At 43.2% G+C, this 17675-nt stretch overlaps 2 protein-coding genes across 4 annotated transcripts in view; one reads left to right on the top strand and one right to left on the bottom strand.

Moving 5' to 3' along the window:
* Positions 1–15321, bottom strand: part of LOC129838898 (striatin-like) — an 80318-nt gene extending 64997 nt beyond the window's left edge. The window contains exon 1 of one of the 3 annotated variants that reach the window (XM_055906175.1): positions 14953–15321. In XM_055906175.1, the coding sequence (XP_055762150.1) occupies positions 14953–15168 (216 nt within the window). In that variant the 5' untranslated portion in view covers positions 15169–15321. The remainder of the gene's footprint in view (positions 1–14952) is intronic. The other 2 variants (XM_055906159.1, XM_055906169.1) reach the window with 2 other exon arrangements.
* A 736-nt stretch (positions 15322–16057) lies between these two features.
* map1lc3c (microtubule-associated protein 1 light chain 3 gamma) lies at positions 16058–17014 on the top strand. Its single transcript, XM_055906186.1, has 4 exons — positions 16058–16217; positions 16300–16355; positions 16445–16551; positions 16813–17014. Exons 1-4 carry the CDS (start codon positions 16157–16159, stop codon positions 16988–16990), a joined length of 402 nt encoding a protein of 133 aa, XP_055762161.1. The 5' UTR covers positions 16058–16156; the 3' UTR covers positions 16991–17014.
* The last annotated feature ends 661 nt before the right edge of the window (positions 17015–17675 follow it).

Genomic DNA, 17675 nt, shown 5'->3' with positions numbered 1-17675 from the left:
GGTTAGGGATTAGAAGAACACACACACACACAAACAAACCACACGGCTTTGACAGATAAAATGTGCTGTAAGGCAAACAAAGCGGTCACTCACGAGTGGCTGTATTTAGATGACTAACAAACAAAACCCAACAGCTTTAAGATACCAGGGGCCGTATGTATCAAGCACCTCAGCATGGGAGTGCTGATCTAGGATCAGCTGCCCCCATCCATGCAACCTTATTCATTGTGGTCTAATAAGGCAAAACTGATCCTAAATCAGCACTCCTACCTTCGAGATGCTTGATACATACAGGACCTGAACAAGGTTTTACTATTACTGTTTATCAGCTCCCTGGCACAAGGCGATCCTGAATTCTCTTCTCTGGTCGGTCCTTCAGCACAGCTTAACGAAGCGGACGCTCATTGACAAGCCACAGCGCAAAAGTGTCTCAATTCATTTTGTTTAATAACCTGGATAAGGGCATCCTGCGGGCCATTTCTGTGCCACGCGGCAGCAATTGGAGCCGACAAGGCCAACTGGGAGAGGAGTAACGGCCAAGGATCCTTGCAGAGTCGGGCTCTTAACAGTGCACTCTCAGGGAGTAGTTAAAGTGCATTTGGCAACTGCAGCCTGACTGATCTACAAATCACCCGGCATCCTAAATGACGACTCCGTGTGATCTGTATATTCGTCGGTCTGCAAGACAAAGACTCGATTCCAAACTCCTACTGTATGTAACTCTAGGGCTTGTCGTTACCGTCAAAACATCTCCAAAGTGATTACTGGTACATTGGATTTGAATAGTCAGTCTTTTAATGACAATGCAGTTGTATTATTTACAAAGGAGTGCCAAGATGAAGAACTCATCAACGTTGCAGCGTTGCTAGTTTATGTATCCCCTGTCCCTTGATGCCTGTAATGCCCTTGTCACACCATTGTGACGATCCAAAGCCAACCGTGCCGGCTCGGGTATTTTATTTTCACATTGTTCTCTTAAGCACGGTTACAGCAACAACGCTGGATACATAACCAGGTCAGCTCTGTGCAGTTTGACTCCGTAGTGTGAAAATCCCTCTATAGGTAGCCTGCTAGAAAAGGTTTTGAGAGAGCACTGAGACTTCCCCAATACAAAACAAGAAACATGACAGCTAACAGCAGGCTTTGCCAAAGCGGTATTAACGTCGGCACGGTCTCTCTCCAGTGCTGAACCTTAATTCAGATGAATACCGAAACGGCTGGAGCAGTCCCCTGACAGAGTGTGTCTGAACTAAGGACCCACACACACAGAGTGTAAACACCAATGCTGTGTGTGGAGACTGCGGACCACAAGAGTAGGTGGTGTCCCTGAGGCACACACACACACACACACACACACACACACACACACACAGTCTGCTCAGATTCCTTTTAATCTGGCAACCGACATTGAAGAGCATCTGGAGAATAGAGCACGCATACGCCTGTGTGATTACTTAACTCAAAAGGAAACATTTGTGTTTAATGGTATGGTTAATTCAATACACCCACATCCATTTTAGATAGCTTGACAGTCTCTAGAAATTATGTCAATACTTTCTTTATAAAACCAGTAGACACTTTAAAAGATCAGAAACAAAAATGCAACAAAACAATTCCAAAGGAGAAGGACCAACCAGGGGCTTTGACAAACAGATTTTTTGGGAGACTAAGAAAGCCGCGGGTGTTTTGTTTTTAGTCCTCTTGTTTACATCAAAATGTAAATTACAGGATTCATAATCCCCTTTTGGTTTTCGGTTTCCCCTGAGGGGCACGAAGAAGGTAGTAGGAAGGAAGTACTTTCTGTCTGGAGAACGCCACAGGGCCCTTTCTTACATCTCGCTCTGTGGTGCGAGCCTGACGACTTCTCACCCTCCTCCCATGTTCTCTCTCTATACCTCGCTCTCAGCCTGTTGTCATCTGGTCCACATGCTTGAGGAACAGATGACAACTGCCATGAGTTGTAACCCGTGGATAATATCACAAGGGCCAGAAAGCAGTTAACAGTGCCGACTAGTAAGAACTGACGACACCACGTGAAGTGAAGTCTCTTTTAGTCTCGCTCTTGCTTCCACATCCTTTTCTTCTACCACGTCAGTTGTCCTTGCTATGTACTGCAGGGGTGGTAGGGTTTTCCTCTCAGAGGAAAAAAACTCACTCTTCCCAAAGCCCTTTCTTAAAGCAACAGCAAGCCCCCCCAGAAAGATCCAGGACCTGTATGCATGATTTTGTGTCCAACACGGCTACTGAGCTGGAGCACTTGGCTAAGTGGAGCAACCAGTTAGTTCTCGGAGGGCTATCTAACTGAATCTTGAAATCAGGTCACCAGTCCAATCGCATCCATCACTAATGTGTCGTCGCTGCTGCCATCATCACATGATCCAGGTTATAAGAATCAACTGAGTATAGTGGTCAAAAACTGTGGGACATAAACAGTACTATACTTACATGGTAAATCAGTTGAACTGTAATTCATATGTGATTCATCATTAGGCATACATCAGGTTGACAATGCACAGGGATGCCAGAACTCACATCTGCTCTTGCACAAACCCAAAGTCACTCTTACACACTCACGGGCCCGGTACACATTGTAAGATGGACGCCCCAGTGCCACTCTCCAGAGCGTTGTCTGCCAGGCACCTCCTGTTGTTGACGATAATAGTAATGTGCTTATGGTGCTTAGGCGTGACCCAGGGTGTGGTGCATTTGGCTCGGCTGTTTGCATTACATGGCAAAACAAGCAGGTGTGCATACCATTTCTTACAAGGGAGCCTCTGAATGACGTCAAAGGGAAGAGGTATAAACCTGGGCTTTGCTTTGGCCTGTGTTGCATAAGCGAAAGAGTGCTTGTGTGATGCATCATTGCTTAAGAAGCATGCGTCGTCTCAATCCCACGCATCCACCCAAGATTAGCCCCAACAAGTGGTCCTGTGTGGCTCAGATGGTAGGGCATGACGCTTGCAACGCCGGGGTTGTGGGTTCGATTCCCACGGGGGACCAGTACGAAAAAGTATGCACTCACTACTTTAAGTCACTCTGCTAAATTTCTAAAATATAAGTTACATTATTTAGACAATGCATCATGGGGTATAAACCTGAAAAACCCAGTCAGCAGCATTACTGCCACAGACTGGGTGATATTGCTAATGGCAATTGTGAAATGACGCGTGGGAGTCTGCTGTGATTTCCATATGACAAGAGCAGTGTGCATTCACCGCGACGTTCGCTCACCTGTCCAGACACGTAAGGCAGCCCGCACTCCCTCCCTCTCCAATGTCAGGAGACTTATCTATGGGGAATGTGACACTAACTGCTGGCAGGGCTCTTCCGTGATCGCACTGCTGCAGTAATATTATACCTGACATTGTCACCGCTACAGCGAAGACACGAAGGTGATGTGAGACATTAGGCCACAGATACTCCATTAGAACAGCAAGTGGACCAAGAAAAGCTAAACAAATTCCAAGGCGCTCCTGTACAATTCTGAAAAGCCTTTTTGGTGTTGGCATATCTTCAAAGAAAGGGTTCAAAACAATAGCCACCAGCACTCTCCCAGAATAGCAAGAGGGATTATTTTAATGGTTAAAAATAAATAAAAAACACTCATCTCAAAAGCTCACCTGTCCAGCTCACCTGCATGCTAGAAACCTACCCACCAATAAATGTTAGACAATAACCAGGTTTCCATCCAACCATATTAACTTGGATGAATTAGCTGACGCATAAATCAACTCCAGAACACTGCAGCCCGCCTGGTTGTCAACCATCCCAAGTCACATGATACTTTTTTGGCCAGTGAAATAGATTATGCGACAATTGCATTGGAAGCGTTTTATGAGTGAATATTGATTTAATAACCATCATGTCGAAGTGAACTTGGAGCCACAAGAGGGTAAGTTGTGTTATCCTCCCACCATGACGTGGAAAAGCATGAATAGTTTATTAAGGAGATCAAATCAAATTGTATTTGTCACATGTGCCGAATAGACCTTACAGTGAAATGCTTACTTACCAGCCCTTAACCAACAATGAAGATAAGAAAAATACATGTGTAGAAAGTATTTACTAAAATGAACTGAAGTTTATTATTATTTTTAAATAAATAAAAAAATAGGAAAATAACAAATAATTAAAGAGCAACATTAAAATAACAGTAGCGAGGCTATATACAGGGGGCATCGGAACAGAGTCAATGTGCAGGGGCATAGGTTAGTTGAGGTAATATGTACATGTAGGTAGAGGTAAAGTTACTATGCACAGACGAAATAGGAGTCATGATGAACTTCACATGGTGGTTTCGTGCACGGTGATGAAATGAATGCAAATTTCAAATAGATCCAGGGTAATATTTGTAGGCTGAAGATATGATGATCGGTGCTTGGCTGACTATTATAAAATAAAAAAATGATCTTATCCATGTCTCATCATACAACATACCCTGTCCACTTTACCAGCGAACTATTGTCTAGAGCAGTGGTCCCCAACCTTTTACCGTTCCGGGGACCACCAAATCACTGTTAAAAGCTCAAGGACCACAATTTGCAGAGTTACATTTTAAAACAAAATATCTTGCTGGTCAAACTAAGTCAATTATAGCAGTGAATGTAACAAATTAAAGGACTATTATTATTATTATTATAAACAATTAGCATTGTGAAAAGTAATGTAAAATTGCTTATAATACCATTAATACTCCCAACTGTTATTATTTTGGGAAAAAAATATATATACACACGTGTGCCAACCTGCAGTACAGGTTGGCAACCACTGGTCTAGAGAGCATGCACCAAAAACAGCTTGGGAAAGTTTGCTATTTATCAAATAGGTTTTTGTAACAAAAGCATCGGCAGAGTAAAATAAATAAATAATAATATTCGGTACATGAAAACTTAAGCGTAGAAAAAGCTTTTTATGTGCACTACATAACTCCCAGCCTTCTATCCACAACAAGTCAGCTTGATGGAAAACCACCTCTGCTGGGAAAATGCAGATCTTAGAATATTCACATGGAAAATCTGTCGCCAAATGAATGGAAACCTAGCTAAATGTAGATTATTTATATTCTGTCATGCTTTGGGAGGTGAGGTACCATCCGTACTGTAACACTTTTACGATACAAATTGCAGGAAGATATACACTGCTCAAAAAAATAAAGGGAACACTTAAACAACACAATGTAACTCCAAGTCAATCACACTTCTATGAAATCAAACTGTCCACTTAGGAAGCAACACTGATTGACAATAAATTTCACATGCTGTTGTGCAAATGGAATAGACAAAAGGTGGAAATTATAGGCAATTAGCAAGACACCCCCAAAAAAGGAGTGATTCTGCAGGTGGTGACCACAGACCACTTCTCAGTTCCTATGCTTCCTGGCTGATGTTTTGGTCACTTTTGAATGCTGGCGGTGCTCTCACTCTAGTGGTAGCATGAGACGGAGTCTACAACCCACACAAGTGGCTCAGGTAGTGCAGTTCATCCAGGATGGCATATCAATGCGAGCTGTGGCAAAAAGGTTTGCTGTGTCTGTCAGCGTAGTGTCCAGAGCATGGAGGCGCTACCAGGAGACAGGCCAGTACATCAGGAGACGTGGAGGAGGCCGTAGGAGGGCAAGAACCCAGCAGCAGGACCGCTACCTCTGCCTTTGTGCCAGGAGGTGCACTGCCAGAGCCCTGCAAAATGACCTCCAGCAGGCCACAAATGTGCATGTGTCTGCTCAAACGGTCAGAAACAGACTGCATGAGGGTGGTATGAGGGCCCGACGTCCACAGGTGGGGGTTGTGCTTAAAGCCCAGCGCCGTGCAGGACGTTTGGCATTTGCCAGAGAACACCAAGATTGGCAAATTCGCCACTGGCGCCCTGTGCTCTTCACAGATGAAAGCAGGTTCACACTGAGCACATGAGCACATGTGACAGACGTGACAGAGTCTGGAGACGCCGTGGAGAACGTTCTGCTGCCTGCAACATCCTCCAGCATGACCGGTTTGGCGGTGGGTCAGTCATGGTGTGGGGTGGCATTTCTTTGTGGGGCCGCACAGCCCTCCATGTGCTTGCCAGAGGTAGGCTGACTGCCATTAGGTACCGAGATGAGATCCTCAGACCCCTTGTGAGACCATATGCTGACACATGCACATGTGTGGCCTGCTCGAGGTCATTTTGCAGGGCTCTGGCAGTGCACCTCCTTGCACAAAGGCGGAGGTAGCGGTCCTGCTGCTGGGTTGTTGCCCTCCTACGGCCTCCTCCACGTCTCCTGATGTACTGGCCTGTCTCCTGGTAGCGCCTCCATGCTCTGGACACTACGCTGACAGACACAGCAAACCTTTTTGCCACAGCTCGCATTGATGTGCCATCCTGGATGAACTGCACTACCTGAGCCACTTGTGTGGGTTGTAGACTCCGTCTCATGCTACCACTAGAGTAAGAGCACCGCCAGCATTCAAAAGTGACCAAAACATCAGCCAGGAAGCATAGGAACTGAGAAGTGGTCTGTGGTCACCACCTGCAGAATCACTCCTTTTTTTGGGATGTCTTGCTAATTGCCTATAATTTCCACCTTGTGTCTATTCCATTTGCACAACAGCATGTGAAATTTATTGTCAATCAGTGTTGCTTCCTAATTGGACAGTTTGATTTCACAGAAGTGTGATTGACTTGGAGTTACATTGTGTTGTTTAAGTGTTCCCTTTATTTTTTTGAGCAGTGTATATTTCCAAATTCTAAAATTGGTTTATGAGATTTATTTATGCCTGACAAATGTTGTGGCAGGGCCAAGTGTTTCTGGAGCTGCTAGACGAGTTCCACTGGAGTAGACTGTAAGCTCTGGGGCACTCGGTCTCAAATCTCCCCCATCGATCCAGAGGTCAGAGAGACTGCTTATAGATGCACTATCCCCAGTCTGATGGACTCCACGCCTTCTCCCCAGAGTGGGAAAATTGCTGCCTGGGTGTCAATTGATCTCCTGAACATTTGGCGAGTATACCGATTTGTGTCATGTCATCACAACATGGTGGATGTGCAAATGTGCAAAGTCTGAGCATATAAAACACACCTCAGACAGCAGAACGATAATAGTCTGGTCTTATCATTAACTACCTCATTACATGGGATAATGATGGGAAGCCATAAAAACAGCGATCTGGAATTTGACGTATGCCCTGCAATGACAGCAAGGTCCAGATTTTGCCTTGACATGCAGTCAGTTACGCATAATCCTCGGCATACTGTCTACACACAGCAAAGGCTATTGCACATCGGTCTCTTGACGATATCATTTAATTAGTGAGATGAAAATAGTCTGAAAAAGAATACTTAAAGATAAAGGGCATTGGAATTACACGCCAAAGCAGTGATACTTTAAATAGTAGCCTGCAGCCTTATTACCCCCCATAGCCTATCCCAATTTACATAACTTTGCATAATTTAAGTGTCATGATATGATGGCCCACACACGGAAAGCATGGTGGTATGCAAATCATTAAAGTATAAAAAGGTGTTATTTAGTAAAACATTTACATTATGCAGAGTTATAATTGAGATTTCCGAGTTGTTGGTTTGATGTCGCCTTTTCTAACTATTGGCCCGTGACCTCTTACCGGTGTTTGTTTACTGAATAAACATCTCTATCTTATTGAGTATCCACGCACTGATGTAGGTCCAGCATTGGCTTTGGCACTGTGTTGTGTACGGTATATATAACTGAATGTCCAAAGACAAAAATGAAGTGATACTGAAGTAAAAAGTTATTCATGTTGTGAAACAACTCATGAAGTGCAATCTCTAAATCATCTAAAGGCCAATGCATTGTGGAATAAAATGCAAAGAAATAACACAGAAAAACTAAGTATGAATACTGCAGTGTTGTCCACTGTGCCAGACAGTTCCTTCCGGTATAAACACCTGTAAAACACAGTGATGGTGTTCATAGGGCTAGCAGGTGGGCCTCTCGTTAGAATACCAGACATTGTTACTCATAGACGGGAGGTGCCGGGCTACTGTAAACCCAACTGCCTGAGAGAACGCTCTCTGGCTACCTTCCAAATGGCACCCTATTCCCTTTACAAGGAATAGGGTGCCATAGCTATCTGGTCAAAAGTAGTGCACTAAATAGGGGACGGAGTGCCATTGGAGACGCACCCTCTCTCTTTCAGAGAGGACTTTCTCACACTCCCACATTCTCGAATGGACATACTGTACCAGGGCGGTCGAAGGGAGTCATTGGAATAAACACTTGTGGGGAAATGACTAAATGTGATGACCCAGAAAAGGCCAGGAAGTAATAGTATCTTGAGTATGCATAACACATCGATAAGTATACTAGTCAGTGTGGCGGAATATGTACACAAAAAAATGCTGGGGAGACAGCATTTCGAGAACTTGTGTGTTTGAAATGCCTGACTGCATGGCGCCCTCCCACACCTCACCAGCACTGGGTAGTAGCTACCTGAGATTCAGCCTGGAGCTTGCTCCTGTGAAAAACACCGGGCTCCGTTTTAACGACGGGGCAGGGAGCCACGACATCCGCCGTGTCAGCTCTGTGGCATGAGTCACTTGAAACCAAAACTCATACTGGTTGTTATGGGTTGTTGGAGAACACGCGGAAGCCGACAAGCCGTGAGATCCGAAAGATCCCAAAGACGCGGGCCGCCTCTGTGCCGCCCTCTCGACGACAAATGTCTCTGAACAAGGGAAAAAAATGACTATTATTCAAATGTCTGAGGGAGTTGAATACCAAACACTGACAGGCAGCTCAGATGGGGGGGATGGCTCCCTAGTGCAAGCCAAGGCAAAGAAATAGGCTGAACAGGCCCATGTACTGTTTCCTCAGAGACTCAGCACTTACATTAAGTGTGGGTTATGCAGAAGAAAAAAGCAAGAAAAAAAACTGAGATCTCCCAACAGGGGCTGTTGAGCATTGGTCGGTTCTTTCTCCCATTGGTTGTTTCTTTCTGCACCCACTCCCGTCTTCGCCTACTCTGCAACGTATTTATAGTGCGGGGAAGGAGAGAAGGAAAAGTGGTGATGATGCCAGACATCCTCTGGGGCAAAGGAGGAGCAGAGGCAGAGAGAGGCTCATAGTGATTCTTTAACACACTCAATGTGATGTCATGGATTCCCAGTGTTGTGCAACAGCAGTACTTCGGGGTCAAAATGCTAGGCCAGTGCCCGTCAGTGATCGTCGAATGTTATCGTCCAACTCCGACAGCAATGGTCACAAAGGCAGCCATTTCGAATAGGACCCAGCCCAGAGATACTTTTGTGTATATATAGTGCATGTGGACACCCCTTCAAATTAGCGGCTTTGGCTATTTCAGCTACACCCATTGCTGACAGGTGTATAAAATCAAACACACAGCCATGCAATCTCCATAGACAAACATTGGCAGTAGAATGGCCTTACTGAAGAGTTCAGTGGCTTTCAACATGGCACTGTCATAGGATGGCACCTTTCCAACAAGTAAGTCTGTCATATTTCTGCCCTGCTAGAGCTGCCCATGTAAGTGTTGCTATTGTGAAGTGGAAACATCTAGGAACAACAATGGCTCAGCCGCGAAGTGGTAGGCCACACAAGCTCACAGAACGGGACCGCCGATTGCTGAAGAGCGTAAGAATTGTCTGTTTTCGGTTGCAACACTCACTACAGAGTTCCAAACTGGCTCTGGAAGCAACGCCAGCACAAAAACTTTTTGTTTCCATGGCCGAGCAGCCACACACAAACCTGAGAATACCATGCACAATGCCAAGTGTTGGCTGGAGTGGTGTGAAGCTCGCCGCCATTGGACTCTGGAGCAGTGTAAACGTTATCTGGAGTGATGAATCACGCTTCACCATCTGGCAGTCCGACGGATGAATCTAGGTTTGGTGGACATCAGGAGAATGCTACCTGCCCCAATGCATAGTGTCGACTGTAAAGTTTGGCGGATGAGGAATAATGGTCTGGGGCTGTTTTTCATGGTTCAGGCTAGGCCTCAGTTCCAGTGAAGGGAAATCTTAGTGCTACAGCATGCAATGACATTCTAGACGATTCTGTGCTTCCAACTTTGTGGCAACAGTTTGGGGAAGGCATTTTCCTGTTTCAGTATGACAATGCCCGCATGCCCAAAGTGAGGTCCATACAGAAATGGGTTGTCGAGATCGGTCTAGAAGAACTTGACTGCCCTGCACAGAGCCCTGACCTCAATCCCATCGAACTCCTTTTGGATGAATTGGAACGGCGACTGCAAGTCAGGCCTAATCGCCTAACATCAGTGCTCGACCTCACTAATGCTCTTTTGGTCATGTAGTGTTTCATACAAAAGGTGCTGGACATCCACAAATTAATACAAAACCATACAAAACGTAACATATCATACTAAATATAGTGTCTCGGATTACTTACAGAATAATACAAAATGCTCTGAGACCAGGTTGGTGTGTCACAACACTCCTGCACAAGGACATGGAAACGGGGAGTGGGGTGACCACATACTAGTGACTAACTAACGTTAAAAAACATTTTTAAAGCTCCTTGCCGTCAATGTTGAGCGCTCTGTGGTGGGCATTCCCCACCAACATGTTGTTTTAACACAGGCACTTCCAGGTCAGCTTGTTGAGTAGGGCCTTAACGAAGGTTCAGAAACATCTCCATCTGCTCAATTACATCTTTCTCCAGTAGATTCCAGAAGGGAAAAGCTTTTGTTGCAGAGTGAAACCCTACAGTCACACCCCTTGACTTTTCCCACATTTAGCTGTGTTACAAATTGGGACTAATTTCATTGTTTTTTGTTTTTAACAGTCTGCACAAAATACTGTAATGTCAATGTGAAAGAACATTTAAAAAGATTAATGAACAGTCAAGATTTATTAGTATTTTATTTAAGTATTCTAAGAGCTTTGCACACCTGGATTTTACAATATTTTCCCATTATTATTTTTTAACTCTTGCTCTGTCAAGTTGGTTGCTGATTATTGGTTGTTGATCAAGTCTTGCCATAGATTTTCAAGCTGATTTAAGTCAAAACTGTATCTAGGCCACTCGGGAACATTCAGTGTATATTTGGCATTGTGTTTTAGGTTATTGTCCTGCTGAAAGGTAAATGTCTCTTTCGTTGTCTGTTGGAAAGCAGACAAAAACAGGTTTGCCTCTAGGATTTTGTGCTTAGCTCGATTGTTTTTTTTTTTAGGATAAAAATAAACATAGTCCTTCAGATGATGAGCATACCCATAACATGATGCAGCCAACACCATGCTTGAAAATATGACGAGTGGTACGCAGTGATGTGTTGTGTTTGCCCCAAACATAAAGTTAATGTCTTACAGTATTACTTTTGTGCTTTATTGCAAACAGGACACATGTTGTGGAATATTTTTTATTCTGCACTGACTTCTTTTACTTTGTCATTTAGGTTAGAATTGTGCAGTAACTACAATGTTGTTGATCCATTCTCAGTTTTCACCTATCACAACCATTAAGCTCTGTAACTGTTTTAAAGTCACTATTGGCCTCATGGTGAAATCCCTACGCGGTTTCCTTCCTCTCCAGCAACGGAGTTAGGAAGTACACCTGTATCTTTGTAGTGACTGGGTGTATTGATACACCATCCAAAGTGTAATTAATATCTTCCCCTTGCTGAAAGAGATATTTAGTGTCTGCTTTTTTTTTTACCCATCTACCAAAAGGTGTTCTTTGTGAGGTATTGGAAAAGCTCCCTGGTCTTTGTGGTTGAATCTGTGCTTGAAATTCAGTACTCAATTGAGGGACCTTACATAGAATTGCAAGTGTGGGGTAAAACCAGAGATTGAATAATCATTCAAAAATTGTTAAGAACTACACTGAACAAAAACATGTAAAAGTGCTGGTCCCATGTTTCATGAGCAGAAAAACAAGATCACAGAAAGGTTCCATACAAACTAAAAGCTTATTTCTCTCAAATGTCCACAAATTTGTTTACATTCCTGTTGGTGAGCATTTGGTGCTGAGGAGTCTGTCTGTAATAAAGCCCTTTTGTGGGGGAAAACAAATTCTGATTGGCTAGGCCTGGCTCCCCAGTGGGTGGGCCTATGCTGCGCCCCTGACCAGTCAATCATTTATTTATTTCAAATGACTGATTTCCTTATATTTAACTGTAACTCAGCAAAATCTTTGAAATTGCTGCATGTTGCGTTTACATTTTGTTCAGTACATTATTGCACAAAGAGTGAGTCCATGCAACTTATTATGGTACTTGTTAAGCAAATGTTTTGTCCTGAACGTATTTAGGCTTGCCATAATACTTATTGACTCAAGACATTTCAGCTTTGAATTTTTTATTAATTATTTTCAAAACAAAATTTTACTTTGACATTGTGGGGTTTTGTGTGTAGATCAGTGGCACACAATCTCAATTTATTCCATTTTAAATTCAGGCTGTAACAACAATAACATGTGGGAAAGGTCAAGGGGTGTAAATACTTTCTGAAGGCACTGTATATCCGGTCAATTACATTTTTGCATTTGCTCAGCTAAGACTTTAACGGAATGCAGGGTCGCTACTACAATATATAGTAGCACGGCAGCAGAACAATTGCATTAAGATATGAAATTGGTTTCTGCTCATTGCCAGTGGAGCGGTTCTGACACTCATTTGTCACTTGCCAATGAGCTCCCTCTACTACTGATAAGCACTAGAAGTAAATGGGGAGGAAAACTTAAACAAAACCTACTCCGGAATCAGGAGGGTACCTTCGACATCTAGGCCTAGTCGCTCTCCTTCGTCCAGGCATAATAAGAAATGAAAGTCTGCTTTGATTGAGGCAGGACATTTTCAAAGTAGATTATGCACAAATGCCACGTCCAGTTACACATCATTCATTTCAAATCTGATCAAGCATTGCCCTTTAAAAATGAAAAACAATATGCCTATTTTAGCTAGCCTAGGCAGCCCATTGTACAGATCTAGCGCCCATGCTCTATCGTCTAGCTTTAATGGCGAGAAGACAGAATTTTGGGGGGGAAATAAGCATACTTTCTTTATGAAACAATTTTACGCCACCATTTTCAGACAATTCTGGATGTTGCACACCCTTGGCTGAAAACAGTGTACATCCTAAATTTTCCGAAACTCCAAAAAGGTTGGTGGAAAATTGTGTTTCATAAAGAAAGTATGCATATCTACCACATTTATCCCCACCATTAAAGCTAGTTAAGTAGGAAAATTATGTCTTTGCGGCCTGAATAGAGGATGCTTCATGTACAATCCGGTCTACGGGGACACGATTGTATTAACGGGAATGCACATCAAGCCTTGATGATTGTGCAGATCTAACGTAGCACCCATGCACTATCGGTTGCCTAGGCTAGCACTTGGCACTGTCCTTTGTTAGCAATGTTCGGAGGTACTCATGTACACTGAACAAAAATATAAAAACGCAACATGTGAAGTGTTGGTCCCTTATTTCATGAGCTGAAAAACAAGATCCCAGAAATGTTCCATATGCACTAAAAGCTTATTTCTCTAAAATGTTGCTCACTACATCCCTGTTAGTGAGCATTTCTCCTTTGCCAAGATAACAAGTGCGGCATATCAAGAAGCTGATTAAACAGCATGATCATTAAAAAGGTGCACCTTGTGCTGGGGACAACGAAAGGCCAGTCTAAAATGTGCAGTTTTGTCACAACACAATGCCACAGATGTCTCAAGTTGAGGGAGTATGCAATTGGCATGGTGGCTGCAGGAATGTCCACCAGAGCTGTTGCCAGAGAATTGAACATTCATTTCTCTTCCAATGTCGTTTAAGAGAATTTGGCAGTACGTCCGACAGGTCTCACAACAGAGTGGGGTGAGGTTATGGTATTGGCAGGCATAAGCTACAGACAACAAACACAATTGCATTTTATCAATGGTGTGACGAGGCCCATTATTGTGCCATTCATCCACCGCCATCACCTTGTGTTATAGCATGATAATGCACGGCCCCATTTCGCAAGGATCTGTATACAATTCCTTGAATCTGAAAATGTCCCAGTTCTTCCATAGCCTGGATACTCACCATGTCACCCATTTTGAGAATGTTTGGGATTCTCTGGATCAACATGTACAACAGCGTGTTCCAGTTCCCACCAATTTTCATAAACTTCGTACAACCACTGACGAGGAGTGGGACAACATTCCACTGGCCACAATCAACAGCCTGATCAACTCTAAGCAAGGAGATCTTTCGCACTGCATGAGGCAAATGGTGGACACACCAGATACTGACACCCCTACTTTGTTTTTAAGGTATCTGTATTCCCGGTCTTGTGAAATCCATAGATTTGGGCCTAATGAATTTGTTTCAATCTACTCCCAAATTTATATTTGGGAGCTACAACTCACTCAAGGCCTACACAATATGCTAATAGCCTTACCTCTGATAGATTTAAGATGAGTCATAAGGCACAAAAACGTATGTCACTGTGCTGTTCATAAGAATAACTGTTAATTGTTCAACCGACTTAAACTGGACATGCCATTGCACTTCACAGGTGAACTCAGCTTTCAATAACATGAAGTGTGTGTAGGCCTAATGAGTTACTTGTTCAATACACTTGTGCACAGTAGGCTACACTTGGAAATTAAAAGTTGTGTACAGTACAATACAGGCAGTGCTCTGCTATAAGGTCCCCCGTTGTGTTTTGCCCTAGCACTACACAACTGATTCAATTTAACCAAAGCTTGATGTGTTGGTTATTTGAATAAGCTGTGTTGTGGTGTGGTAGAAACCAAAACGTGCACACAGGGGGGGGGCCAGGGCCGAGTTTGGGAAACCCTGTGCTATAGTGACTAATGTCATCCGACCAAGACTACTCTAGTAGCTACGTAGCTCGAGCAGTTCACGCCACAATAGACCGTAGCGCGCGAGTAGGCTTCCTGACACAAATGTCAATCTTCCTAGAGCGGACTCAACACAGTAAACCCCCACCAAAAATAAGCGGGACATTTTGACGTGGTTTACCTGCAATTCGGCTCGCTCCACCTCCCATTGCGCTCTATCCACCTCGAAGCGGGCCCATTCGTGTTGCAGAAAGTGCAATATCCCCGGAATGTTGTAATGAGCCCTGGCCGCCTCTCCGTCGCCGTCGCCAGGCTGATGCGGTCCTTTGCCAGCGCCAGGCAAACCCGAGTTGTTGTTGTTGTTAAAGAATACGCCGGGCCCTGCCTGTTCGTCCATGCCCAGGCCAGGTGTGTGGATTCGGTTCGCGCAAACTGGCACGACCGTGCTCAGACGAATGGGTTTTCCTTTAGCCGCCCCTGTGATATGAAAGGAAATAGCTACCTACAGCTCTCTCTACTGGGCAGGCACACTCATGTCTGAGCAGCCAGCTGTCAATTGGTGACGTTCACACTGAGCTCCCACCCACATCCAGAGTTTTCTTTACCCATTGGTCGATTTCAACGATTCACATTGGAATAAGCCAATCGGACATAAATGCGCGTGGTGTTGACAACTGCCGTATCCTACGCATGATGGAATTTGAAGTTCAAAGAAGAAAGAGCTGCATTTTTCACACTAAAATGCGCCTGTTCTCTTTTACTGTCTTTTTCTTTAGTTGTTTGTATCTGAAACTGGAAATGTCATAATGTATGCTACAGAAGTGTATCTGTGGTAGCCATATTTCATATATTATAGCAAATTCCATTAATTTATCTATGCATTCCATAGAGCCATTCATCCAGTTGTTTACATAGCACACTCACACGCCTATCATCCACGACCCCCTGACTAAATTTAATGGCCTGAAATCCAAGAAAATACATTAAACTAAATATTGCCAACACATGATAGGGCGTACTTTAGTGTGAGAATATTATAAGGCCTCTATGTATGATTTGTGTGTAAGATATTTGAATTACCAAATTACCTATATATAATGTTTACTAATTCAAAATGTATTGTTATTTTCAAATATATATTAAATGAAACATTACATTCAGGTATTTTATTAGATCTTAAGCATTTGGATTGGTTTTACACACTTCCGAGTCATTAATGCACGGTCAATTCATTAGCCATATGATGCGTGCTGACACAGCCCCATGGTAATCATGTGATACGTCACTGCAACCACACTATTTAATTTCAGTTGGCTGATCAACTTGGTCAAATCTTATAGCCTAGATCAGACAGCAGGAATTGAAGAGAGGAGTCACTTGCCCACATGATGCCGCCATTTGAGAAACCACAGCACCCCAAGTCCTTCAAGCAGAGAAAAAGCTTTGGTGATTAATTTGATGTAATAATTTGCATGTGGTAGGCTATGATTTGCTTTATAATCTCAACCACGTTTTCCATCCCAAACAGCCACGAGAAAACAGGAGGTCGCGGGGATCCGAACGAAGTTTCCAACTAAAATTCCTGTAAGTTCGCTTATTTCTAAAACATTATTCTACCCTGAAATTCCATTGAATTTGCACCTTCTAAAAGTGACCTTTCCAACCACACACAGGTTATAATTGAAAGGTATCAACGGGAGAAGTACTTGCCGCCTCTTGATAAAACGAAATTCTTGGTCCCCCAAGAACTTTCCATGACTCAGTTTGTCACCATAATAAGGTTTGTCTCTTGATGTGTTTTGCTGTGAATGTTTAACTTGTTAAGCGTGGATTATCATGACTGAAATTGACCTAAATCATCATGTGTTAAATTTTTGGTTGAGCTCGTGCGTAATTTCAAACTTGGTAATCACCTGATCTGAATCAGACACGAGTGCCGCGCGACTGTCACTTTTCTTAAATGACTCAATGACTTGCGTTTCTGCATGAGAATTTCTACATTTGATTACTTGTCAATAATTGCTGCACGTTATCGTTTCAGAAATCGAATGTCGCTGATGCAGAGTCAAGCGTTCTACCTGCTCATCAATAATAGTGGCCTGGCCAGCATGTCTCTTACCATGGCGCAAGTCTACAAGGACCACAAAGATGACGATGGATTTCTCTACATGACATATGCTTCTCAAGAAATGTTTGGGAATTGCGTTGAAATCCATTAAGAGTTGGTGCAAATTGCTGGAAATGTTTGAGAAGATCTAAATTACAGGATTGGATAATGTGAGGCCTCAGCTTTTGGCAGGCCCAATAACTGAACTTCGTCTATAGATTTGAAATGCAATTTATATATAAGGATATTTAATATTACTTGATGTTTTTGTATTGTTTTTAAGGTAATAAATGTTTCAACCTTTATTGAGGATCATGCTCTGAATTACATGTCTTTGGCCGGATTAATTTAAGCGGACATATGTGACTTTGGGTGACCAATCAAATTCGCAAAGAAATAGTTGTAGGTTTGTCACTCGTTCAAAGCATGTCTAAGCGGTAGATCTGTTCTGTGCGCTATTCCTGAGTTTTTTTTCCAACTTTTTGGTTTGTAAGCCAGCTTCAAACAGCTGAAGTTAAATATTTGGTTCTTAAAGTGATTTCACAGCGGGTTAGATGGTACATTTAATTATTCTCTATTTGGTCACAAACTGAGATTGGGCACATTTAGCATTTCAGTAAACACGACGTTGCGCAGCGATTTCCGCAACAACAAAAAATTCTTGTCACTCAAATGCTAATTTATTTTTTCTAAGTGTAGACTTGGACTTTGCCTTCAATAGGAACTCTGAGACATCAGTTATAAAGGAAGGACCTGTTGACAGGTTGCGCAAATCGACTCCTATACTACCTCAAAGT

The sequence above is a fragment of the Salvelinus fontinalis genome, chromosome 3 (genome assembly GCF_029448725.1).
Source record: "Salvelinus fontinalis isolate EN_2023a chromosome 3, ASM2944872v1, whole genome shotgun sequence".
Lineage (NCBI taxonomy): Eukaryota > Metazoa > Chordata > Actinopteri > Salmoniformes > Salmonidae > Salvelinus > Salvelinus fontinalis.
Note: the sequence above shows the minus strand (reverse complement) of the source record. Positions and strands in the feature narration are given on the sequence as shown.

Bases quoted from the DNA above. Each gene is read 5' to 3' on its own strand.
- map1lc3c (XM_055906186.1), top strand. From the start codon at position 16,157: ATGATGCCGCCATTTGAGAAACCACAGCACCCCAAGTCCTTCAAGCAG. The intron at 16,218-16,299 runs GTGATTAATTTG...CATCCCAAACAG, and splicing joins CAAGCAGAGAAAAAGCTTTG to CCACGAGAAAACAGGAGGTC. The intron at 16,356-16,444 runs GTAAGTTCGCTT...AACCACACACAG, and splicing joins AGTTTCCAACTAAAATTCCT to GTTATAATTGAAAGGTATCA.